Source organism: Primulina eburnea, chromosome 2 (genome assembly GCF_022965805.1).
Source record: "Primulina eburnea isolate SZY01 chromosome 2, ASM2296580v1, whole genome shotgun sequence".
NCBI lineage: Eukaryota > Viridiplantae > Streptophyta > Magnoliopsida > Lamiales > Gesneriaceae > Primulina > Primulina eburnea.
The window spans coordinates 42,087,503-42,114,875 of record NC_133102.1 but is presented as its reverse complement, the minus strand read 5'-3'; the positions used below and the strand labels follow the sequence as shown (position 1 = coordinate 42,114,875).

Here is a 27,373-nt window from a genome sequence, read left to right as displayed (position 1 = left end):
TCGGCAACAAATACATCCCTTAGTATTTTCTACGAGTATTTTCTATTATTTAAACAATGGTTTTATCGAGAATTTGACATATAAGGACTATTTTCTTAAATGGTATTGAGAGGAGGCCTATTTTTCTAAATTTTCCAGAGGGCTCTGGGGTTGGTACGAATGGCGATGAGATCTCTGATTACACGCAGTAGGCTGGGTGGTTTGATTGAACGATCATCCACGTTGGGGCTTCGCTACTTCACTGGTGCCGGAGGCCGTTTCTTTGTTCAGGTTTATTTTTATTTTATTTTTAAAAAATTTACGTGTTTTTTTTAATCTCGATATTCAAAAAGCTTCGTTTATTTAAGAAAATGGAGAAGGAGTTGACGGAAAAGATGAAATATATGGCAGAGAAGGAGAATTTTCGCCAGGTATAAAAGATTTGATTTTTAGTTATGCTTTTACCATTGGTTCTTTAAGTACTTAGTTTTTTATTTTTATTTTTTTTGTGTTGTTGATTTTTAGTTCTTGTGTAACTTGTGGAGAACATTGTTGGCGTAAATGATTAAAAATCTGTAGAAAATTGACTAAATTTTTTTTTTTCCAATTTTTTTTCAAAGTTTTGCCCTTTCCCAATAGTTTCACTTTCAGATTTTGTGTTATTATGTAAATGTAATTTAAGGTGCAGATCCAGTAGAGCAAGAGAGAGAATGCTGTGTCATTAACTTTTACATGCCATAATTTTTAAAATATAAATAAAGTTTCCCAGGATGAATGAAATCACTCCAGTTGATTCCATTGACAGGGAAAATTAGGTTCCTGGGCACCTGTCTAAGGAATCGAGATAGTCTCCAACTCGTAAATAAAATACAAGAGCAAGGATGGAATTTAACCCTAGTTCCAACAGAAAATATAAATGGTTGAAGAAAGATGAACTTGCTGTGATTGGTCTTTTTAAAAAAATGCGGAAAAAAGATCTTTAAGAAAACAAGGAAAATAGCGAGTCCAGCCTAGTCATATGAGGTTGTGGTTTGAGAGTCTGGGTTTGAGAATATCTTTTATTTTGTCCAAATTATAAGTTTACCATATCTTCTAGGAAATATATGCTTTGGAGCCTTTCTGTTGGAAAGATTGAATGGTTTGATCTCGAGTAAGTTAATAGGTATGTAAGTGTTCGTGCTCTATATCTCAAGTAAGTTGATAGGTATTTAAGTGCTCATGCTCTATGTTCGTTGAAATTCCCATGGAAAAATAAAGTTAGTCTTTGACTTAGTATTATAAATATTAAACGTGTAGGAAGAAAATCATATTTCCTATATGTTGAGTACGTTTACAATGAAAAATATACACAATAACTAAGAGCTAAATTAGGAAAATCTAAGTATTTACTCTAATATGAAGGCCATAAAATCCGTCAATTATGCACATAATCTTTTTTTTTTATTTTGAAAGTGATTTTCCCACACTTCCCCACAAGTCGGGATTGTCAAGGGCGTAAGGCGCACCGAGGCGCACAATGGCTCTGGAGCCTGAGGCGTAAGGTGAGGCGCGCGTCTTGCCGAAGCAAGGCGCGGATTTTTTATTTTTTTAAAAATATATTTATCTTAGAATAAATATATTAAAATATGAAATAATTAAGTCACAATGTCACACAAAATAAAAAATAATTAAAAAGTTCATAGTAATAAGTAACATGACTAAAATTCTTCAATCATCCAAATCAAGTTCATTTTCTTCCATCAAATCATAAGAGTCCCTAGAACTTTCGGACTTGTATTCTTCTTGGTCGTTATCACTTTCTTGATCAAAATCAACTTCTTCTTCTTTTTCATCCAAAAGATGTGAAATCGGTTTTTTCCTGGTTTTTTTGGATGTAAATGCCCTTACCTCATTTAAAGAAGATGAAGCACGAGATCTAAAACCATAAATCGGTTCATCAACCCAGACGCACTACCTACATCACTCCATGTTAAATCATCATCCCCAAAGACTGAACTATTTTCTTCATTGTCCAATCCTCCCATCAATCATTCACTGCTATCATCTATATCATCCAATGAAATAGGATCAAATTTGTCGAGCAAATCATATCGACTTTTTAATGCCCTGTTATATTTAATGAAGTCTAGATCATTCAAACGCTTCTGCGCCAACCTATTTCTTTTTTTCAAATGAAGCTGCCAAAAATTTAAAATACATTCATTCTTCATGAATTTTTTATAGTAATAATTATAATTAATATGTCAAGACTCAAGAATATCTATTCAATGTTCAAATTTAAATACTTACATGCGAAACATACTCTAGTTCCGATCTAAACCAGAAGCACTGCACATAAGGCTAAGAATTCTCACAGCAAAATCTTGCAATTTTGGGGTCGTAGAACTATAAGCTAACCACCATTCAGCTGTCAAATGAGATATGCTAAATTTCAAAATTCAAATACTTAAAAGTTTTCAACAATATGTTATGATCTTGAAATAAAAAACAAGAATTAATTGCATGGTGATAATTTATTTCTATGTCTAATGGCCATAGAACCTCCAAAAAGCCCATCAGTGTTTTTATATTTTGAGAGTTGATATGTGATTTTATTTTGAAGTTCAACATCTTCACACATTTTTTCCACACACTCGTACAACCCCTTCATAACTTCAATATCTTTTTCTATATCAGAATTCGTGTAAAGAATTCTCAATTCCGGGTTCAAAAAGTAACTAGCTGCATGTAAAGGCTTATGAAGCTAATCCGCCCACCTTTCATCAATGTTTTCAAAAATTCTGTGGTACTTCTCTTCATTGTTGTTGAAAGCCAAAACAGTAGCCTCCTTAGCTCGATCCATAGCCTCGTATATATACCCCATTGCAAGTCTTTTTTCACCATCAACTAATCGAAGCACTTTAACAATTGGGCCGTCAACTTTAATGGCACAAACAACATGATTCCAAAATGAAGACATCAATATAATGCCTGTTGCACCTTTACCTTCTACCTCTTTCACAAATCGACTTCTGTTCCACTTTTCTGAAGTGAACATCTTTCTTAAATTCACCTTCTGGTTTTTAAAAATCTTCAATGTCAAAAAACGGCGGCAAAACGAGTTTTCCCCGCCCTAACCATTTCTCTTTGACCCATGAATTCTTTCATCATGTTCAAGACTTGTGACATATCACATATATAGCCATTCACCATTATACCTCTCTCATAAACCTTCTTCAGTTCAGAAATTTTGAACAAATCTTCAAGCATTAAATCCAAACAATAGACAACACATGAAGTCCAGAATATGTGTGAAAATCTTAACGTCAAATGCTTCTCTGCATATTAAAGATATGTGTTATTACTTATAAGTAACAAATCTAATACTTATTAGAAAATAACCACTTGAATTCATATTTCATACCTGCTGAAACATTTGCGGAGGTATTATCTGTAACCAGTTGAACAACATTCTTTTAACCAATTTGCTCCACATACTTTTCAAGTAAGTCAAACAACTTGAGATCTGTATGAAAAAAGGCGGAGGCATCCACAGATTCCAGAAATACTGCCTTCCTTGGACCGTTCACCAAAAAAATAATCAAAGTTCTATTTTTTCCATCAGTCCATCCGTCAGCCATTAATGAGCGTCCATATTTTTTATAGTCTGCCTCGTACTCTTTTAAAAGAATTTTCGTACTTTCTATTTCTTTATTTAAATAAGTTACCTCAACTTCATAGTAAATGAGGGCTTCCAATCATGAGTACAGTAAGATGCAGTTTTACAGAATCCCTTAAAGCTATCATACTTTACGGCGTTGAACGGAATACTTGTATCGTACATCCATTTGACAAAATACTACAACAGATAGTCTCTCATTTTTTTCTGACTTTCATCGTATTTCTTTGAATCTTTTGGTCATTTTTGCTTTCCTTGATTTACATCTTGATTCATATTGTTGAAAAGAAATAATCAAGAGGACCAACAGTCTTTGTCTTTTGACTTGAGAAAACAGGAGGGACGGCGGCGGAACTCGCTGTTGAACTTAACGTTGGATGTTTCCCTTTTCGAGGGATTGGAAGCACATCATCATCTTCCAAAATTTCCAATTGCTCATCAAATTGATCAAAATTAAGATTCATGTCCATTTGCTGTTTGATTTTTTTTGACATGTAAACTTGAATTTCAGTTCTAACATGCTCAGGGCATTTTGGACATGCGTTGACATTTCGATGGCCTCCAGCAAGATGTTGTTTGAGACGAAAAATTCTTTCTTTTAGAATTTTGCCACAAAAAACACATTGTTTGGAATTAGTGTCTTTTGGATTGATTAATTTCCCATAATTCCAGCCAGGATCTTTTCGATTCTCCAAATTTTCTGAAGTTGACATTAATCTGGAGAAAAAATTGAAGCATATTATATCAATAATTCGGTATATACAATAACATAAATTAATAAATCATGCAGAACCAAACAAAATTTTTTGTCAGGCACTAAAATTTATTGCCAATAGGAAATCACATTTTGACTTACACAACACTATTTATATTGACTAAAAAATAAAGATTAAAGTATTCCAATATTGTTGCTCTTAATTTGGTGAAGTATATCCATTCAAAAAGATCTTCATAATATCGCACGTGATAAGTCGCGTGAGAAGAGAACTAAAATATGTTGTAGGCTATAGCTGTTCAAGATTAAGTAGAATTAAAACCTGGAGGATTTTGTCTTAAAAAATGGTACGTTCTGCACGTTCACGTTGCTGCTGCGCTTCAGTTTTCTCCGTAGCTTTCTGCCCTTCTCTTATTCACGTTGCTGTTGCGCGCTTCTGCTCCTGCCGCTCTCTTCTGTCTTTTTCGTTGTGGACTTGGGCGCTTTACTAATTTAAAAAAATCTATCTCAGGCGTGCCTAAGGCGCGCACGAGTGGGCTCGCCTTAGTGAATCGTTGCGCCTTGGACGGACCTAGGCGCAACGTTCACGCTTGCCTCTCGCCTTTGACAACTAGTCGGAAATTTTGGAAGATGATATGCTTCCAATCCCTCGAAAAGGGAAACAACCAATGTTAAGTTCAACAGCGAGTTCCGTCGCCATCCACCTTGTTTTCTCAAGTCAAAAGACAAATACTGTTGGTCCTCTTGATTATTTCTTTGTCAACAATATGGATCAAGTTCTGAATCAAGGAAAGCAAAAAAGAGCAAAAGATCCAAAGAAACATGATGAAAGTCGGAAAAAAGTGAGAGACTCTGTGGTGCAATATTTTGTCAAATGGATGTACGATGCAGGTATTCCGTTCAACAATGTAAAGTATGATAGCTTTTAAAGAATTTTGTAGAGTTGCATCTTACTATACTCATGATTGGAAACCCCCAAGTTACCATGGAGTTAGGGTAACTTATTTAAATAAAGAAATACAAAGTCCGAAAATTCTTTGAAAGAGTACGAGGCGGACTATAACAAATATGGATGTTCATTAATGGCTGACGGATAGACTGATGGAAAAAATAGAATTTTGATTAATTTTTTGGTGAACGGTCCAAGAGGGATATTATTTCTGGAATTTGTGGATACTTCCAGTTTTTCTCATATAGGTCTCAAGTTGTTTGACTTGCTTGAAAAGTATGTAGAGCAAATTGGTCCAAAGAAAATCGTTCAACTAGCTACAGATAACGCCTATGCAAATATTTCAGCAGGTATGAAATGTGAATTCGAGTGGTTACTTTCTAATAAGTATGAGATTTTGTTATTTATAAGTAATAACATAAATCTTTAATATACAGGGAAGCATTTGACGTTAAGATTTCCACACATATTCTGGACTCCATGTGTTACCCATTGTTTGGATTTAATGCTTGAAGATTTGTTCAAAATTTCTGCACTGAAGAAGGTTTATGAGAGAGACATGATGATGAATGACTATATATATAATAGGCCACAAGCCTTGAACATGATGAAAGAATTCAGGTCAAAGAGAAATGGTCTGGGTTGGGAAAACTCGTTTGGCCATTGTTTTTTGACATTGAAGAGGTTTCTAAAACAGAAAGTGAATTTGAGAATGATCTTCACTTCAGAGTCGATTTGCGAATGAGGTAGAAGGTAACGTGCAACAGAGATTATAATGATGCCCTCGTTTTGGAATCATTTTGTTTGTGCCATTAAAGTTGCGGCCCAATTGGTAAAAGTGTTTCGATTAGTTGATGGTGAAAAAAGACCTGCAATGGGGTATATATACAAGGCTATGTATCGAGCTAAGGAGGCTATTGCTTGGCTTTCAACAACAATGAAGAGAAGTACCACATGATTTTTGAAATCATTGATAAAAGGTGGACGGATCAGCTTCATAAGCCTTTCATGCATGCAACACGTTACTTTTTGAACCTGGAATTGAGAATTCTTTCACAGGAGTCCTGATATAGAAAATGATGCTGAAGTTATGAAAGGGTTGTACTATTGTGTTGAAAAGATGTGTGAATATGTTGACCTTCAAGATAAAATCACATATCAACTGTCAAAATAGAAAAATGCTGATGGGCTTTTTGGAGGTTCTATGGCCATTAGACATAGAAATAAATTATCACTAGGTAATTAAGATTTTGCTGTGAGAATTCTCGGCCTTACGTGCAGTGCTTTTGGTTGTGAGCGGAACTGGAGTATGTTTCAACATGGAAGTATTTAAATTTTAACATTGAATAGATACTTGAGTCTTGACATATTAATTATAATTATTATTATGAACAATTCATGAAAAATGAATATATTTTAAAATTTTGGTAGCTTCATTCGAAAAGAAATAGGTTGGCGCAGAAACGTTTGAATGATCTAGACTTCATTAAATATAACAGAGCATTAAAACGTCGATATGATTTGCGCGACAAAATTGATCCTATTTCAATGGATGATAGCAATGAATGATTGATCAGAGGATTGGACAATGAAGAAAATAATCCAGCCTTTGGGGATGATGATTTGACACGGGGTGATGTAGGTAGTGAGTCTGGTGTTGGTGAACCGATTTATGGTTTTAGATCTCGTGCTTCATCTTTTTCAAACGAGGTAAGGGCATCTACATCCAAAACAACTAGAAAAACCGATTTTGCATCTTTTGGATGAAGAGGAAGAAGAAATTGACGTGATCAATAAAGTGATGAAGACCAAGACGAATACAAGTTCAAAGTTCTAGGGCTCTGATGATTCGATAGAAGAAGATGAACTTGATTTGGATGATTGAAGAATTTTAATCATGTTACTTATTACGATGAACTTAATAATTATTTTTTGTTTCGTGTGACATTGTGACTTAATTATTTCATATTTTAATATATTTACTCTAAGATAAATATATTTTTTTAAAATTAAAAATGCGCGCCTTGCTTCGCTTAGGTACGCGCCTCACCTTGTGCCTCAGGGTCCAGAGCCCTTGTGCGCCTCGGTGCGCCCTTGACAACTATGATCTATATTAATAGCTGATTTGTTGTTACGATCAATCATCTTCTCGGAGCTTCCCTTTAACCTTGAAGTATTCTGAAAAAATATCTGCGACAATAGTTACAAATCCCAAGAGCCATAGCTCTAAACTCGACTTCCGCACTTGATCTTGCCACAACATTTTGTTTTTTGCTTCTCCGAGTCGCAAGATTGCCTCCTAAGAAGGTAAAATAACCCGAAGTAGATCTTCTGTGAATTATTGATCCTGCATAGTCTGCATCGGTGTATGCTTCAAGAGTCAACTCCTCTCTTTCTTGAACGAAATTCTTTTTCCCAGTGTAACCTTCAAGTATTGAAGGATTCAATATGTAGCACTAAGATTTGGTTCTTTGTGATTCTGCATTGGCAATCACTCACTAAATAGGCTGTGTCAGGCCTTGTGTGAAATAGATATGGTAGTCTTCCCACCAGTCTTCGATAAGAACTCGTCCACTGTTGGATCTTCCAAATTTTTTCCAAGCTTGTGGTGAACTCTATATGTGTCTCTACTGGTGTTGGTTTGACACCTAATTTCTTGATCTCCGTGATCAAATCTGTTATGTATTTTTGCTTGGAAATGAAGATTCTTCTTTTCTAGAATGCAACCTCAATGCGCAGAGAATATTTCAGCCTTTCAAGGTCCTTTGTTTCAAATTCTTTCATCAAACCTTTCTTCAAACTCTTTATTCCGTTCCAGTTATCACCTGTCACTATCATCAACATAAGCTAATAATATAGTCACTCCGCCTGAACTTGAGTGTTTCACAAATAATGTGTGATCACCTTGGCTCTGTTTGTATCTTATATTGAGAATTGCTTTAATGAATCTCCCAAATAAGCCCTTGGGGACTGATTCAGCCTATATAAAGCCTTTCCTTAATTTGCTTACTTTCCGTATTTGAACCAAACCCCAAGTTCAATGTCCATGTAAACTTCCTCTTTAAGTTGCCTATGTAAAAATGCATTTTTCACGTCAAACTGTTGTAATTTCCATTCTCGATTAATAGCTAAAGACAACACTACTCACACGGTGTTCATTTTTTCTACATGAGCAAATGTCTTGAGATAATAATCTATTCCATACGTTTGAGTGTAAACTGTAGCCTTTGTCAATTAGTCTTGCTTTGTATATCTCTAGTGAAATATATGAATCGTATTGACTGTGAATACCCATCTACACCCCAATATTTGTTTGTCTTTTTGACATTTTCATCAAGTCCCATGTTTTATTTTTTTCAAGTACTTACATTTGAACCTTCATGGCATTTTCGAATTCTCATTATTTAATTCCTTGGATACTATTTTGGGAATTTGAATTGCTTTTAGATTTTTGAGAAATGCTTCATGATTGGGGGAAAGATTTTTGTAAGACATTAATAGGTTTAGAGGGTGTTTAGTGCACGTGCAGGTTCCTTCTCTAATAGCAATGAGAATATCAGTCATTTTTATCTAGGACATTTGAAATACCATTAGTGTTAGGATCAGGTTCATTGATTACCTCATTAAGTCCAAGAGCAGGGACTGATTTGGATGATTTGACCTGCACTGATTTGTTGATTGGTTTCTTCTTTCTTTTATAAACCAGCAATGGTCGTGTAGAACCTTGAACTTGTGTTGTAGGAGACTCGGGATGAGTAGATGAGGTGTTTTTGTTGGGCAGGTATAAGGGCCATAGATGAGGCTGGAGGAGTGTGTTCAAGGAGGAAAAAAATCCTCATCCACATCTTCCATGGACGAGATCTCTCCCCGAGGATAAGGACTTTAGCACTGCTATTATTGGACATTTCTGACATTTTTGACAAATAGGTTGCGAAAGGTGATGAGCATAACAGTTTCGGAAAACCAAAGTGCATTCATTCAAGGAAGACAGATCACTGATTGTTGTCTTATTGCCAACGAGATTGTGGAAGAGTATAGAAGGAAAAAGAAAAAAGGGTGGGTCTGGAAAATAGATTTGGAAAAAGCTTACGATAATGTGGATTGGAGATTTATGGATTTCGTCCTTAGGAAAAAGGGGTTTGGGGTCAAGTGGAGGAAATGGATGAAGGGGGAGATTGATTGATATGGCAAGGGCAGCAAATGAGGTGAGAGGACTTGTGGTTGGGAGAGATAAAATGGAAGTTACACACATTCAATTTGCAGACGATACCCTGTTCTTACTTCAATCTGCTACAGATTTGTTGGTGGTGGTTGAGCTGTTCAAATTCTTCTGCACGAAATCCGGACTCAAAATTAATTTCGAAAAGAGTTCTCTGTTAGGGCTAAATCGTTTGGATGATGAAGTTGATGCCTTAGCAGCTGCAATTGGCTGTAAGAAAGATCAGTGGCCAATCAAATACATCGGGCTACTGTTGTGTGGAGATCCGAAGAAATTGGAGTTTTGGACACCGGTGATATCCAAGATGTCAACTAAACTGGGTGCTTGGAAAAAGGCTTTTTTATCTAGAGGTGCTCAATTGGTTTTGATAAAATCCGTTCTCAAATGCAATGCCAACTTATTATATGTCCATTTTCAAGGTACCAAATAAAGTTGAAAAACAGTTGGAAGCCTTGATGAGGAACTTTCTATGGGATGGAGCTGATGGGGAAACGCATAATCATGTTGTCAATTGGAACCAGGTGTGTAAACCGAGAGACGGGAGGATTAGGATTAGGGAACACTCGTCTGAGAAATAGGGCTCTATTAGGGAAATGGTGGTGGAGATGCGCTACAGAAAGGAATTCTCTTTGGAAAAAGGTTGTGGGTAGTATTTACGGATTTCAAGAAAATGGCTGGGACGTAAGGGTGGCAAGGAACGCGACATTCAAAAGTCCTTGGAAGTTTATTTCTCGATCCCATGCGACTTGTCAAACCATGATTGCAACGGTGCTTAAGGGGGGGAATATAGTAAGGTTTTGGGAGGATAGGTGGGTGGGTTTCTCTTCGTTCCAAGCTTCTTTTCCACACATTTATTTATTAGCATCGTCCACTAACAAACCCATATCTCAATTCTTCTCGGTTTCCAGTAGTCATGGTGATTCAGTCATTTCTTGGGACGTGAGGTTTAGAAGGGATTTGAATGATATCGAGTTGGGAGAATACACTGATCTTCTAGGGGTATTAGAGTCGGTATCGCTGTCTGTAGGCACAGGGGATGTCAGGGTTTGGTTAGGGGATTCGTCTGCTGTTTTTTCTGTCAACTCTTTTTACACATCATTCTTTCCGATTGATTCTTATCCTATATTCCCTTATTATCACAACATATGGAAAGTACCTATCCCACAAAAAGTGAAGGTGTTCTCATGGATAGTGGCTTTGGGAAAAATACAAACTACCGATAACTTGTAGAGAAGAAGGCCAGAGCTTGTCTTAAACCCACATCGGTGTTATTTGTGCAAGAACGACGAGGAGACTCAGCATCATATTTTCCTTCACTGTGCTTTCACGACTAATATTTGGACAAAAATCATGCGACATTTGGGATTTGAGTGGATATTTCCAGCCAAGGCAGGAGATATGTTTATTTCCAATAATGAATTTCTCACGGCAAAAGGGTTAAAAGATTTTTGGTGCATAATAGTCCATTGTGTTTTTTGGACAATTTGGTTGGAGCGAAATGACAGATTATTCAATGACAAAGAAAAGAAGCGATGAAGTATGGGAGATGATCAGATTTAGAGTTGCGACCTGGACGACTGTCGTACCAAAGTTTCAGAATCATTCTATTTTGGATCTAATTAGAGATTGGTGTTATATCTTTTGTTGATTTTCGTGATTAACATCGGTTGTGGTTACTCGTGGAAGGCTCATTGATCGAGCAAAACTTGCACTGTGAAATCCCCAAATAAAATATGATTTTGTATGCTCAAAAAGTAATCGCAAGTGCACGATGTCAAGTAATAATATAGTGTATGTGAATACGAGTATCGTTCCGCTGAGGACTGTATTTAACAATTATTATTTTAGTTATTAAAACTTTAGCGACGAAAGGTGATTTGTTGTGTTATAACTACTACTAAAATGCAAGAAAATCAAATAAACAAGTTCAAAGATTAAATGATAAAATATGACTGTTAAATCGATGGATTAAATTTCAAATGATAAAAGAATTTGTTGGGAATTCTGGTTCACCTACCCCTTATTAATTAATTAATTCGTCCGATTGTGTTCTACGCTTCCGACAGGATTTCCTATTCAATTGAACACACTCTCTCGAGCTATGCCAAACTAATTCACTCAATGAAGTAATTAAATCTCTTTAATTATTTATCAAGAATGAATCGCATTTCGATTTATGAAACCCCCTAGTTTTCGACCCTAAGGACTATGACTATCGGCACGTATCCAATTTCATATATCTATGTAAATTGTAGATCCGCGAATTATACCACTCGATCCTATCACTAGTTATTCTCTCGAACTCACTCGTGATATAAAATTGTCGTTAAAGTTAGCTACGCTCAACGACACAATAAAAATCGTGGAATAATCAAGAATAAATCACAAACCGGAATATAAATTAACCAACTAAAAGTTTGGGGTAGGATCCCCTGTTATCCCAACAAATTTTAAATTTTAGCTACTAGAATTCATCATTAAAATAAGCAAAATAATATTTAAATACAGGAAAATAAACTGGAAATACGAGACGTGACGAAATCTGCGAAGAACGATGCCCGGAAACCGTAGAATCTTCAATCCAAGTGCAAAAGCTCTCCAAAACTCCTTATGGTCCCTTCAATAATGTCTGAATAATCCCCAAAAGTCGACCAATCCTCTTTCCATAGCAGCCATACTCCAAAATTAAGGTAAGAAATCGCGCACAATAATCTTCCAAAAATAGGCGGCGCTCGGGCGGTAGAAAAGTACCGCTCGAGCGCCACTCTCTCTGTAATTCTCCTTGGCACATGCAGCATTCGCGCTCGGGCGGTAGAAAACTACCGCTCGAGCGCCGACCTTTCTGTTGAAGTTCTTGGGGTGAGGGGCTTTCGCGCTCGGGCGGTAGAAAACTACCGCTCGAGCGCCGACCTTTCTGTTAAAATCTTCAGCTTTTCATATATCGCGCCCGGGCGGTAGAAATATACCGCTCGGGCGCCGCTTCTTCGGTCCCTTGACTTGTTGGCTTAGCAAAGTCGACCCTTTTTCTATTTTTCCGGTCATTTTTCCTGCAATTTCGTCACGCCCGAGTGAGATATGATAAAATGCAAATGTTTATTCTAAAATGAACAAAATGTGATTGAAATACACGCACGCACAATGCAAAACACACACAGACTAATGCAATAAAACACGTAAAAACGACACACATCACTCATCCACGAAATCTGTAATTGATTGACTTTTATCTATTATAATATATGTCTGTTTCCTAAAAAAAAAAAAAAAAAAATTTAATTCCCAGATTTTTAACCTAAGGATTTGGTACCATGTTAAATGTATTGGAAACAAAGTCATATTTCTTTGTATATTGAATAATGATGTTTACAATGATATATATTCCCTAACTAAGAGCCAAATTAGGATGATCTAGTTCTAGAGAATATTTAATCTAATCTAAATTCCACAAAATCTGTGATACATTTTGCCTAAGTAATTACAAGTATACTTATAATACTTTCTAATTATGAAAGTGATTTTCCCACAATAATGTATATCATATAAAAAGTATCTCAATCAAACATTTTTGGTTGGTAGAATTCAAATTTTCATCGTGAGGAATTGTAATTGTTGGAAAAAAATAGTGAAACATCTAAAATTGTGATTAGTTCATTTACAATGGAAAGGAGTCCGAACTGCTGATGAAGAAAAATGAGCTAGGAAATATTTTAAAGCACCTGAACTAGTGATGGAAGACAGCTTATAAGGTTTAGCAAGGAGATGCAAAAACATGGTCAACTTTGAACATCCACGCGAAAAACATAGAAATCGTGGATGAACATGTACACTTTTAAAGGAGCTAAATAATTCAATATATTCCGGCACGAAAAAACGTTCAAAGTAAAAAATATCTTTTCGAACAAATACAATCACACATAAATCAAGTCTTCTTATTCAATTTTTGAAGTGACGGTGAGGAAAATTATGGTTAGCGATTGCTCTATTTATCAGTGGATACATGCCATTACTCTATTGGATGGATCCTAAATGAGGTAGTGAAATGAAGTACAAATCCCAAGCCTATAACAGTCGGGGGGTGGGGGGGTGCGAACTTGAATTGATCTGTTTATCTCATTTCCTAAGTTCCTCAAATTTTTAAACTCCACGAATTTTAACCCTTTTTTCTCATTCCTAATTCTGCAAAACCTTGGGTCCCAATAATCTTCCCGTTCATAAATCCCGTAAATTTAAAATCTTGACAGGCAATCAATTGTCATAGACAGTATAAGATTAGTGTTACTGTCACAAAATAAATTTCCACCACCAAACGAATCAAAAATGTATCCATTTCAAGATTTATTCTTCATTCCAAGATTTTCTTTGCTACCAGAAACTCAAATTATATCAACTATGGTTAAGATCCTTTCCTGAAAACAGTTACGAGGCTTATTTCATGGATTTACACCACATTTACTATTTACTTTTAAGATTTTATTTGTTTACTTTTTGATTTTATTATTTCTTTATTATTTGTTGGTCTAGTTCTGCTGCTGTGTCATTGTTGTGTTCTTTTGGGTTCCATACCAAATCAATAAACCCTAGCTGTGGAATCACTGAGAATATGTGTGAGGTAATTTCCAGCGGATTCTTCATGTGTATGTTTTGTTAGTTTTCTCGTCATTTAAAAGTCGGTGTCTTAAACATACATGGATAAAAGTTTAATTGGTCTAATGTCACTATATGCATATGATAAAAAAAAATTGAATGCTCCAAGTTTACGATAAAAGTATTTGTCAAATCATATTCATATACAACTCATGCAAGGTTTCTCTCTTAGATTGACTTTTCTTTTTTGTATTTACCTTCTTTCCCCGATAGTAGGCTTCAGTATTTGCATTCTTTCCTCAATTTTGTTTGATTCGCTCCCTTGTTATTCTTTTTAACAACATTACAATATGATTTTGAATTTGTTTACAAATTTTTTTACCAATAGTTCAGGAATTTGTCCACTGCGTCATTTTCATCAGCCAAAGATGCTCCAGGATTGAAGCTCCTTGTAACTTCTGGGCGCCATGCTCAGAGAGCAGTTGGTATTTGGCTTTTTACATCCGCTGGCTGGGTTTTTAGTATGGTAGTACTTGGTGGTGTAACACGATTAACTAGATCTGGCCTTTCCATGACTGACTGGAAATTCACTGGTAGCCTTCCTCCACTCTCAGACGAAGCATGGGTAGTTGAATTTGAGAAGTATAAACAATCCCCTGAATACCAGCGGTTAGTTCATGTGTTTATGTTTAGGCTTCCTTTGTGTACAATTATTGCCACTAGTATAGATAATTTAGATCCAAACAAGTTGGGATTTGTTACTTTGTTACTTTGTTACATAGATTTTTATTTATCCTTATTTTTTATTGAAAATCAAAATATTAGGATTCTTATAGTTGCAGCAACCTTGATTTTAAAACTTAGTTTTGGTCTTTGTCCTGTTATCTTTAAGCTTATATTTAGTATTTGTATTTACTCATTTTTTATTTAATTTATCGTTGGATAATATCCATCCAATGATCCGATATATTTCAGAAACTTGTCGTCATACATTTGCTGAGAGTCCTGAAAAACTAAGGTGTACTTAGTTATAGTGCAATTTTTCCATCACAACTTGGTTACTCAATTGCTTGAAACGTAAGTCTACTCAGCTGGTCATCTGTACAACCGGGGCACCTTACAGTCCCTTTCCAAACAACTAATTTAACTAAATTTATCTTCCTGCCTATTATGTGGCCATTAATTTTTCGTCTTCTAGGTTTCTATGCAGTAAAATATCTGCATTGTTCATATTTCTGTTCTATCGTTTATGCCGCAACTTGTAAACCGCTTATGGAAACTCACTTTCTCCTCTGTCAATTACTCTATTTCCTTTTTTACTCCATCTCCTATGCATGGCACCTTCTTGCTATGTGTTGTGTATTGTCTCAGATATTTTTTATTCGGTTCAAGGAAGTAAAGTGGATGAATGCAACACAAGGAGATTGAAGGCTTAATTGTAAAGAATGGTAATTAGTTCTCTGCATGACAGTCAGGGGACAATTCCATTACTCACTGGCGGTTGTAAAGTTCAGTGATGTATAAATACGGGAAAGGAATCTGTATTGTCAGTTTGTTGCTTCCTCGGGTTATTTCTTTAATCACGTTGATGTGCATAAAAGGCGAGAAAATCTCTGTAAACTTGAGTGATCTTGACTTGTTTGGTTGTATTCACTTTGCTGGGGAATAATACAGCCTGCAAGGTGCTTGGAAGTGGGTCAGCAATGCCCACGAGTTCAAGGGCAAGTGTTTGCCCTAAACCAAGAGCATGCTGAGGAGAAAAACAAGAGTCATTACATGTAATTTCCTTATATGTGGTATTCCTGCATATGTATTAATTGACACTGGGGTATCACATTCTTTCATAACATCAATGTTTGTTAAGAAGTATAAACTACCCTACGTGTACTTATTTGTTTTAATGTCGGTGTCTACATCTATGGAACAAGAGGTTTTAGCTAACTGACTAGTAGTGACTGTTTGTCAGTTTGAAGGAAAATACTTGCCCACCAATTTGATTATATTAGTTATGGAAGATTTCGATTGTATTATGAGAATCGGCCTATTAACTAAGTATAGAGCGAATGTAAATTATTATCAACGTCTCGTTCAATTTCATCAGGAAGGAGACGAAAATTGGTTTTTCTACGGTAAGAGAGATCGACCTCCAATGCTAGTAGTGTCTGTTATAAAGGCACATTGGGCTTTAGCGAAAGGAGGAAAATGATACCTCATGTATGAGGTAGACGTATCGAAGGATGTAATCGACGTGAAGAGCATTCCAGTTGTCGATAAATTTCCTGATGTTTTTCTCAATGAAATTCTTGGATTTCCTTAGAGGGAAGTGGAAACTGAGATAAAATTGGTACTAAGAACCACATCTATCTCTAGAGCGCGTTATAGATTGCCATCATCGAAGATGAAAGAGTTGAAACAACAATTACAAGATCTTCTTGACAAGAGGTACATTAGACCCAATGTGTCTCTTTGAGGAGCACCCGTGTTGTTCGTTAAGAAGAAGAATGGTTCTATGCGGCTTTGCATGGATTATCGGCAATTGAACCTAGTTACAATAAAGAATTAAATATTTGTTACCACAGATCGATGACTTGTTTGATCAATTGCAATAGACTTCAGTGCACTCGCAGATCGATTTACGATTTGGATATCATCATCTTTGAGTTCATTAACGTGATGACCCTAAGACTACATTTCGAACAAGGTATGTGCATTACGAGTTCCTGGTGATGCCGTTTTGTTTGACGAATGATCCAGCAGTGTTTATGGATTTGATGAACCAAGTATTTCAGGAGTATCTTGACAAGCTCGTCATTGTCTTCATTGATGACATACTGGTAAACTCTTGTAACCTTAAAAAGCATGCACATCATTTTAGGATTGTGTTGCTAACGTATTCTAAGTTGAGCAAGTGCGAGTTTTGGCTCGACAAAATTGTCTTCTTGGGACATGTTATATCCAAAGATGGGATTTCAGTGGATCCTAGCAAGATCGAACCCGCGTTGAGTTGGGCATGATCGAAATCAGCTCAAGAGATGAGAAGTTTTCTAGGTTTGACAGGTTATTACCTGATATTCATCTCGAGATTTTCTCATATTGCCAAACCATTGACACACCAGACATGTAAGAATGTGCAGTTCGAATGTACACGAGATTGTGAAAATAGTTTCAATGAACTGCGCCAACGTTTCACGACTGCACCAGTTTTAGCTCTGTCATCTGGATCAGGACGGTACATTGTGTGCACTGATGCATCACTTCAAGAACATGGTGTGTTTTAACCCAGAATAGTCATGTAATTGCATATGCATCCAGACAATTGAAGAAGTATGAAGAGAATTATCCAGTTCATGATCTGGAATTGAATGCAATTGTGTTTGCTTTGAAGATTTGGCGACATTATCTCTGTCGAGTGAGATTTGAGTTTTTTACGGATCACAAGAACTTGAAGTATATCTTCACTAGAGCAAAGTTAAATATGCGTCAAAGTGGATGGATTTGTTAAAGGATTTGCGAAATCAAGTACCATCCAACATCAATGAATCTCATAGCTGATGTTCTCCATTCGCGAGATGAGATTATCTGCACTTCAGACAAGTCTCATCTCAAGTGTAATCCAAGATTGTTGTTATTTGGGATTTCACTTCTGTCATAAGAAAAGAATGGAAAATATTCGAGCAACGAGCATTTTATCTGAACTGTGTACGCCAAAATCGGAGAAGCTCAATCTTATGGCCCGAAGGTGAAAAAGTTGGCAATTTTAGACGATGTTATCCCGAGAAATCCAACTAGACGAATGAGATTATAACACGTGGCAGATAAGATTGAAAGCGAGTGTCGACTCGAGGAGAAGTCGTTGAACTGGGACACGCAGATCGAGACATCATCAGCTGGCTGACGACATACACAGGTATAATCTCAAAGCCTTAAATAATGATTTAAGGATCATTAAGAAGAACTTTGAAACATGTTTAGTAATTCTGGATCTGACATGACTCTGATCACAAGATGTTGGTATTGTGTAGGTTCATACGAATAAACTTTCTGGCAGATTGTTTTAGTGAGCTACGTGATGTACTGACTGAGATATCTAATCACAGTATACACACTTTTATGATGCATATTTCATTGTTGCATGATACATGTTTAACTGTTTTGACATATTATGCATTACATATCATGTTGATATTTTCTGAGATATACCTCGTTTGTTGGGGCCGCTTAGCCCTATTCTGTATTGTGGACGGTTGGGTATGAGAGCTATAGTGTCTGACGGGACCAACGGGCTTTGATGACCATGGACATTGTAGGTCCACGTCTTGATGATGAGTGTGAGAGCCAAAACATCTGGGGCAGATCATATACTACACACTAAGGTGCCTCTAGACGAAGTATGAGATTCTTGACTTGATCCTTGATATCCGAGCATATTGCATTTCACGTGCATCATATCAATTTGTATACTCGTACATTCTCCTTTAGGGTGATTGTCTCTCAAGTTTTTGTTTTCATCTTAGACAACCCATTCCTCGGGGTAGGTCCTAGGTTGGACGGTTCGGACGGCCAGGGCAGTGGTTAGAAGAGCGGTGATCCAATAGAGTTTTTATTTGTTTTATCGTATTCTCGTGCATGATTAGGATTTCGATTTGGTTGTATTAACGATTAAGATTGAGATTATTGTTATGTTTTCGTTTGGGTTGTAAGATGATTAAATTATTTGATTTTCGCTGTTTAATTGTTGTCATCAGGTTTAATTATGCATGCTTGTTAGTCTGTTTAGTAGTGGATCGGGTAAGGCGCTACATAAACAGATGGGAACAAAAGGTATATGAATGTAGTGCCATATGCAAATGTTGTAGGGTCTATCACGTATGCGATGATATGGACAAGACCTGACTTGGCTTATGCTGCGAGTATGGTGAGTAGGTTCTTGTCAAATCCTGGGAAGGTTCATTGACAAGTGCTAAAATGGAATTGAGGTATTTGAAAGGCACCTTGAACTTGGCATTGGTTTATGGTGGAGCTGCCAAAGGACATCAAGTCTTGAATGGCTACGTTGACTCTGATTATAAAGGAAGTATTGACACTCAAATGTCTCGTACGGGTTATGTATTCACAGCATTTGGCACAACCATAAGTTGGAGAGCATGCTTGCAGCCTGTGGCGACAATATCAACTACTGAGGCAGAATATATTGCCATCACCGATGCCATGAAGGAGGCCATATGGCTCAAGGGACTGGCAGCTGAACTTGGTCTACAAGACAAGACCATGCATGTTGGGGTGTAATAGTCAATGTGCAACACATTGACTAAAAACCAAGTGTTTCACGAAAAACAAACATGTGGATGTAAACCTCGTGAGAGAAGTCATTGCCTAAGTAGATGTAGTGGTCCAGAAGATCTTAACTGATGAAAATGCTGCAGATATGATTACCAAGATGGTTTCTGGAAACAAGTTCAAGCATTGCTTGAATTTAATTCAAGTATCTAGCCAGCCCAGCCCCTGAAGAAGGGGAGATAATGACAAGCAGTACTCAAGAATTTATTCTGAGACAAGGTGGAGAATTGTTGTGTATTGTCTCAGATATTTTTAGTTGGTTCAAGGAAGTTAAGTGGATGAATGCGAGGCAAGGAGATTGAAGAATCAAGCTTTTTATGCGGCGGCTTTGTGCGTCTCTGCCTCAAATTTTTTCTGCGTCTCTCTCTCTCTCTGCTGAACGTTCCAGTCTCTGGAGTACAGCTTCTGGAGATGATGATGATGATATAGTTGAGGAGGATGAAAATAAATTTGGTGATTTAGATTTTTGAAGTTTTTTTTTCTTAATATACTAAGATAACCTTATGTGTTACTAATAAATTTTAGATTATTGGATTTTGTTTTTTGTTATGATTTATGTTACATTATCTATTAATAAATTTTTATTTATATTGTTTGTTATCTTTGTGAAAAATATTAATTTAAATAGTATAAATTATTTTATATACGTTGAATTTTAAAATTTGTGCCAAATCACGAATTACTTCTATAAAGCGTGCGCTTCGACTTGCTCCTTTGGTCCCAAGGCATGGTTTTTACATTTTTTGCTGAGCTATTATTTCTTGTTTTCTGATTCGGGAATTCAAACTGTGTGACAAGCATTTTCTTGGTCAATTCGTGTGGACTGGAGACAAAGTTTTGCCGAATTAAAAACCTGTATTTTAGCTCCCAAATGAATCAATATGTTTTTTAAAGTTCCCAGAATATTTACGATTATATAATTAGAGATCTTTGAGGTTGTTTACATCTTATTGAATGTGAAAATTCTTTCTCAAAAACTTTTTTGGTCATTGAATATTCTATAATGACGATGTGATATTGGTGCTGGATAATTATATTTCTGTCTTTGCACTTTGATATTGTGTTAAGGGTAGTTCATTGGGCATTCGTGAATTCAACCATTTCTTGGCTCTTCCAGTGTAAATAAAGGGATGAGTCTTGCTGATTTTAAGTTCATATACTGGATGGAGTATGCCCATCGAATGTGGGGAAGGGCATTGGGTATAATGTATGCACTACCATTTTCATACTTTCTTCAGAAAGGATATATTACGCTTCAGCTCGGGCTCAGGCTTTCTGGGTTGTTTGCTCTTGGTGCTGGGCAGGGTCTGATTGGCTGGTGGATGGTTAAGAGTGGTTTAGAGGTAAAAACTTGTATACATTCACTCCCTCCCTATATTCTGACTGCTTGATTTAGATGCACAACTCTTCAATTATACTTCCTATTGTTTTTAGGAACCAAAATCTGAGTACGCTGAACCCAGAGTAAGTCCTTACCGCCTTGCAGCTCATTTGACTTCGGCTTTTGTTATTTACTCTGGGCTGCTTTGGACGGCTCTTTCTGTTGTTATGCCTGAACCTCCCGGTGAATCAGTAGCCTGGGTTCAAGGGGCTGCTAAGGTCAGGCGTTTGGCTCTCCATGTGAGCATCCTTGTAGGAATCACTGCTGTGTCGGGAGCTTTCGTTGCTGGGAACGATGCTGTATGTGCTACCCTTTTTGTTTTCACAGTTTATTTCCATGCTTTTAAGAATGGACTCTATGAGGCGTCTTATATGACCATGTTCAGTTTTTCAGGGTCGGGCCTTCAATACTTTTCCTAAGATGGGGGATACATGGATTCCAGAGGATATACTTAGTCTGAAGCCGATAATTCGCAATTTCTTTGAGAACACATCAACCGTGCAGGTAAATTTCCAGTTTAACATCACTAGTTGTGGAAAGCATCTCAATCTACAAATATAAATGATGACAGTTTGCTGATTGATAATTATTATCTTTTATATGAATTACTTCTACATATTTTAGGGATCCGATGATGAAATAAATCTGCTTTAACTAATCAGATTTTTTATCCGCTTTAGTTTCAGCATTTGGACATGGTATTGCAATCTTCCTTCATAAACAATACATCTAAATCACTGTTAACAAAGAGGTTCAAGATAAAATAAATATGAAAATATCGTTACAAGTTACTTCCGACCCACTCTATTCTTATGATGACATGAAATTGTGACCTCTTCTTGAGAACTGTTCTAGTTTCTCAGATGCAACAATTCCTAAAATAATTTAAATTTGAAAAATCATTGTTCTCAAGATTTTCCCAGAAACGTGTTCTTGAAAAAAATTATACTCATCATTTTTTTTTTCAAATCGTGTTTTAATATTTCTGTCTACCATAATTCTAAATATTTTAAATTGTGCTGTATAACCCATTTAAAATCTTTAAAAATGATTTTAATTATTTGAAAAGATTTCTTTAATCATGTTTTCCCCGTTGGAAATCATTTTTTTTTTCAAATCATGTTTTAATATTACTGTCTATTATAATTCTAAAGATTTTAAATTGTGCTGTATAACCCATTTAAAATCTTTAAAAATGATTTTAATTATTTGAAAAGATTTCTTTACTCATGTTTTCTCGGTTGGAATCATTTCGATCTCTTATGTTTATAGTCAATGTTCTGGGAAATTTAAGTAAGCATGTGGGCACCATAAAGGAGTTGATGTTAGTGGGTTGAGGTTTTAGGATGAGAGGGATCATAGTTGCGGTAAAATTCTATCACCAAAGGGGTTTTTGGAGATCGAAGGTTGAAGATGGAGTATGTAGTAATCATTTTTCATTCTTTAGAACATCAGTTATCTAGTTGCTTCTCATCAAACTGTGTAAGGTGCCAGTTTGTCAACTTGTATGAAATTTGGTGGCGTTGTAGATGAAAGAATTCTTCAATAAACTTTTCAACTTGTGGCTGCATGTTGAATAGCATATTCTGACGTATTCAATGCATTATTTTCTGATGTCATAACATAATGTAAACCAGCTCGACCATCGAATACTTGCAACTGCAACATTATTTTCCATTGGTGGATTGTGGTGGTCAACAAGAAAACTTAACATACATCCTGCCGTACGGAATTTAATAAGAACAACTATGAGCATGGCTGCTCTTCAGGTACTCAGATCATCTTTTTTGTATTGGCTGTGAAAATATTTTTCCGAGTGTTGCATAACTCTCGTAACACAATGTGTGATCCACTATTGAATGCTGTTCTTTGATGCGAGCTTCAGTGGTGATGGGTTCATACTGAATAAAGATAAAAGTGAAGTCCACGGTTTTGGGAGAACTTAAATTTTTTTATTTTAAGCTTTGGATTTGAAGCACCAAGGATGTTGATACCTGATCCTATAAGAAGTTCGTGTTCTAAATATATATGGTCACATACATATTCGTGTTATATTAGTACTATAATCCTATGTTTCGAGCATAAGTAGAACATACAACATTTGAAGCCACTTTTCCCACTTGATCTGGATTTTGACCCCTATGATAAACACTTAATTTTTTCTCCTCTTTGCTTCCCTGCAGGTTACCTTGGGGATATCGACTCTCCTGTTGTACGTACCAGTTTCTCTAGGAAGTGCTCATCAAGCTGGAGCACTAACTCTTTTAACTCTGATGATTCTACTCAATCATGCTGTTCGACGACCTTCATCAGCGCTTCTCAAAACAATGCCTTCCATGGCAAAAGCGGCCTTATAGTTAGTGTTCTTATTTGGGATAACAGCAATCTTTATTTATTTAACCGCAGCAGCATTCAAATATATCCTTCTTCATAGTTGCTGCATTATGGAATGCAGTAGATGAAGTCTTGATTCCATTTTTTTGCGGATATAGAATGACACTGACAATTTTGTCACATGGTGTGAAATACACTTAAACCGATAATTGCCACTAGATCATAAATATTACATTTGTATCCGAAATAAAATGCTTTGGTTCTTAGTTTATATTAAAAACTGGCGTGAGTTAGTTGCCACTAGATCATAAATATTACATTTGAATCCGAAATAAAATGCTTTGGTTCTTAGTTTATATTAAAAACTGGCGTGAGTTAGTTCGCCGGATTCTATTTTACTCCATGTACTATAGAATATCGTCACCGGTGAGTGTACAAGATGTCAAAGGTAGAACAACTTGTTGAGGGATCATGCATACCAAACCAAATTCTCCCTCATCAAGAGCATTTTTTTATAAATAGTGAATCAACTTTTCTCACCTACCAAGACCAGAGGTCGCCCCTAGCCCGATAAGTAAAGTAGAGATTAATTTCACTAGACATATCCACGAACCAGTTGCAGTCCGGGTCTGGGTCGGGAAAAGCTAGGCCCGTCCGTGGCCGGTTACGATTCAGGTCACATAATTAGTTGTCCGAGTTTCAGGTCCGGTTCAGGATCTGGTTTGACCCTTCTAATATTAAAAAAACGTGGCGTGTGGCGAAAAGTCAAGAACAAACACCAAGTATAACAAACTTAAGTTTGTAAACTCATTTATTGTGGATACAAAAATAAACATTGTTAGTTGACAAGATCGCAAAAATATATATATATATATATATATATATAAAACTTGCAATTTCAAACTCGAAATCTCGTCGTTTTATCGAGATGTTAGTGCCACCGGCCAACGACTCATGGCATAATGTTATTACGCTTAATGAGTTCAAGCATTGTTTTCTTTCGTCGGCCTCTACCCATTTATATTTCAATTTGAAACTCTTGTTCACATCAATAATTAAGGTAATAAAATTTAGAATAATTATATAGAGTAAATCTCTTGTGAGACGATCTCACGAATTTTTATCTGTGAGACGGATCAATCCTACTGATATTCACAATAAAAAATAATATTCTTAACATAAAAAGTAATATTTTTTCATGAGTGACTCAAATAAGATATATGTCTCACAAAATATGATCTGTGAGACCGTTTCATTTTGCCGATTATTTATAGTTACTCGATGTCATTAGGGGGAAAAAAGAAGGAATTAGTCGGGGATCCGTTTTTTTAATTTTTTTTTTTAAAAAAACTATAAAGTCAAATTTAACGAGGTTCTCACTGTTTTCCAGTTTGCAATATGTCATGTGGTGTAATGATTCATTCGTTTGACTATGACTATTTTGAAGAAATCACGGTCCACAAAGTTGACTAATTTCTCCAATTTTGAAAACGATCTTGTCCCCATGACAATAAAATTAGTCTCTGTCGAGCAAATATTTCCAACTTCCTCCCCCCCTTTTTTCAATGCCTCCAAGATTAAGATGCCTTGTAGGATAAGACTTTGGTTAGATAAAGTCAATTTTTTTTTTTTTTAGACGATCTCAATTATATATTCATAAAACAGATTAACCACATTAAAAATAAAGATCATATTTTTTTTTAGAATTTTGTTGATTGTGATATTCATCTCATGAAATCGATCTTGATTTTTGGTGTTATATAACATGGGATTATGGGAACCAATTGAGACAAGATAATTATTTTGAATTAATTTATTAATAAATTGCACATTCCTTTGAATCACAAGGGTTCAACATCATATGTTTTCATCACGAATTCGGGTGTTTAGATGTTTATTTTTTCTTTCATACACATTAAAGAGGAATTAACAATAATATCTACTTCTAAAATATATATTTATTAAAATAAAATGATGTTTTAAAAACTGCTTTCCCTCCATGTGACACTAGATATGCTCAATGGGCCATGATTTAGCTCATTACTACACCACAAAAACTTCTATGAGATTGTATTACATATCAATTTTACGAGACATTTATCATATCCGACTCAATTCATGAAAAACTATTACCTTTTATGTCAAAATTATTACTTTTCACTTTAAATATGGATCAAATCGACGGTCTCATGGATAAAATCCGTGATACCGTCTTACATGAGACTTAATCTTATTAAATTGGAATTGTTCTATGTTCCAATGAACGTATAATGTTTTCTTACTTATAACACGTTTGGAAAAGCGTAAAATATCCCACTAGATTTATGATATCTAAAGAGAGGAACAAGCATTAGAGATAATTATGTATTGTCGATTGATATAACGATATGTATACGCAATTAGAAGATGTGTCATATAATTAACATTTTACTAGACTTGGTTCATGAAATAGGTAAATATGATATAGTTGATAAGTTATGTGTTAAACAATTATTTTATAAGTATTGTCTAAGTAAAAGTAAGTTTCATGTAAGACGGTCTAAAAAATCTATATATATGAGATGAGTTTATTGGATTCATATTTACAGAAAAAATATTAAATATTATTTCTGACATAAAAAAATATTTTTTCATGTACTGTATCAGGTTGGAGATTAGTTTCTCAAAATTGACTTGTGTTTTTTATACACTGTATCAGCTTGAAGATCTATCTCCTAAAATTGACTTGTGTGAGTTTTCGCCTCCAAATAATTGCTTGATTTAAAAAAGGCAAAAACTTGTGTGAGACGGTCTCACGGATCGTATTTGTGAGACGGATATCTTATTTTGGTCATCCATCAAAAAGTATTACTTTTTATACTAAGAGTATTATTTTTTATTGTGAATATGAGTAGGGTTGACCCGTCTCACAGATTAAAATCCGTGAGACGGTCTCACATGAGACCCACTCTTTAAAAAAATATAGTATCTTTGTCCTAACTAGATTTTAATTCCTCTAACTATAGCTACCTATTTACATGCTAACAAGCACAACTCCTTTGTTGACTATCTATTGGCATTGATCTCATCCGTTCGTTTCATCTTGTTCATTAAAAATGAAAAAAAAAAACACAACAAAATATAAAAACCATCAAAAGTTCTAGGGTAAATTGTTGATAAATCCTCGAACCCAAATTTAAATTCATTTTAACTCTCTATACATAAATTTTTTTGATCAAACGCCCTTAAAAATAAAATGACAAAAATACCCTTGTATGTGTGAATTTTAATGATTGATTTTATTGAGACCAGAAATGATATCAGAGTCGATTTAAAATTATTTCAAACATATAAATTTATTATTATTATGTAATTAAATGTTTGAAGAAGAGAATTTACTCAAATAACATGAATATGAACTCAAGTTCGAGATTAATTATTTATATGACTTATTCCAAATCTTTTGAATATTCGAAGCAGGAATATCTAACCAACAGAGGAACTTATCAAAGCCCTAAGGTAAACTTATGATTCAAAATAACAGGTTCTTACAAATAGTACTGGATTCCTCTAAATTTTCTGGAGATCTTAGAGAAATTCAAAAGACAGTACAAAATTATGGCAATATGTTGTATTATTATAACGCCCAAATTCGACGACTGTCTTTACTGTACCAAGACGAGTCTTTCCAGCGTGCTTATGTCCTCACTCACACGCACCCTAGGAAACTTTCCATGGGGTCACTCATCCCAGAATTGCCCCAAGTCAAGCACGCTTAACTTTGAAGTTCTTATGTGGTGAGCTACCGAAAAGAAGATGCACCTTCTTGATATGAGTATTATCAATCAAATCTTTTAAGCCCTCTTCAAATGCACAGTCCCATGACTGAACAGTTTCGGAATCTATCTCCTTTTGGTGTAAGATCGGTTCATCCATGTTCCCTCCACCTAGAAGCCTGTCAGGAGCCGGTCATTGTCCGTGCAACCTCATGGCATCGACGATCACCTCCCACCCTCTTCGGCCCCGGGCCTCACAATTATGCACCACAAAATGTGGAGAAAATTCTTGAAAACGAGTAAGAATTTATTGGATAGTAAAGGACATTCGAACAAGAATTCAAAACCTAGAACAACAACCAAGTTTTAGTCGAAGAAATTCAGAAATAAGGTTACCACAATCATTTAGTACTGAACCCTTATTACATAAGAAAAGGGAAGGGCAACTTGATGCCAAAACCA

The 27,373-nt window shown here is 35.7% G+C and overlaps 1 protein-coding gene across 1 annotated transcript; it reads left to right on the top strand.

Moving 5' to 3' along the window:
• The first annotated feature begins 86 nt into the window (after positions 1-86).
• LOC140823298 (heme A synthase COX15) lies at positions 87-23,425 on the top strand. Its single transcript, XM_073184568.1, has 8 exons — positions 87-270; positions 348-410; positions 14,493-14,773; positions 20,559-20,784; positions 20,876-21,121; positions 21,216-21,326; positions 22,460-22,591; positions 23,006-23,425. Exons 1-8 carry the CDS (start codon positions 160-162, stop codon positions 23,177-23,179), a joined length of 1,344 nt encoding a protein of 447 aa, XP_073040669.1. The 5' UTR covers positions 87-159; the 3' UTR covers positions 23,180-23,425.
• The last annotated feature ends 3,948 nt before the right edge of the window (positions 23,426-27,373 follow it).

Bases quoted from the DNA above. Each gene is read 5' to 3' on its own strand.
- LOC140823298 (XM_073184568.1), top strand. From the start codon at position 160: ATGGCGATGAGATCTCTGATTACACGCAGTAGGCTGGGTGGTTTGATT. The intron at 21,327-22,459 runs GTAAATTTCCAG...AATGTAAACCAG, and splicing joins AGAACACATCAACCGTGCAG to CTCGACCATCGAATACTTGC. The intron at 22,592-23,005 runs GTACTCAGATCA...GCTTCCCTGCAG, and splicing joins TGAGCATGGCTGCTCTTCAG to GTTACCTTGGGGATATCGAC.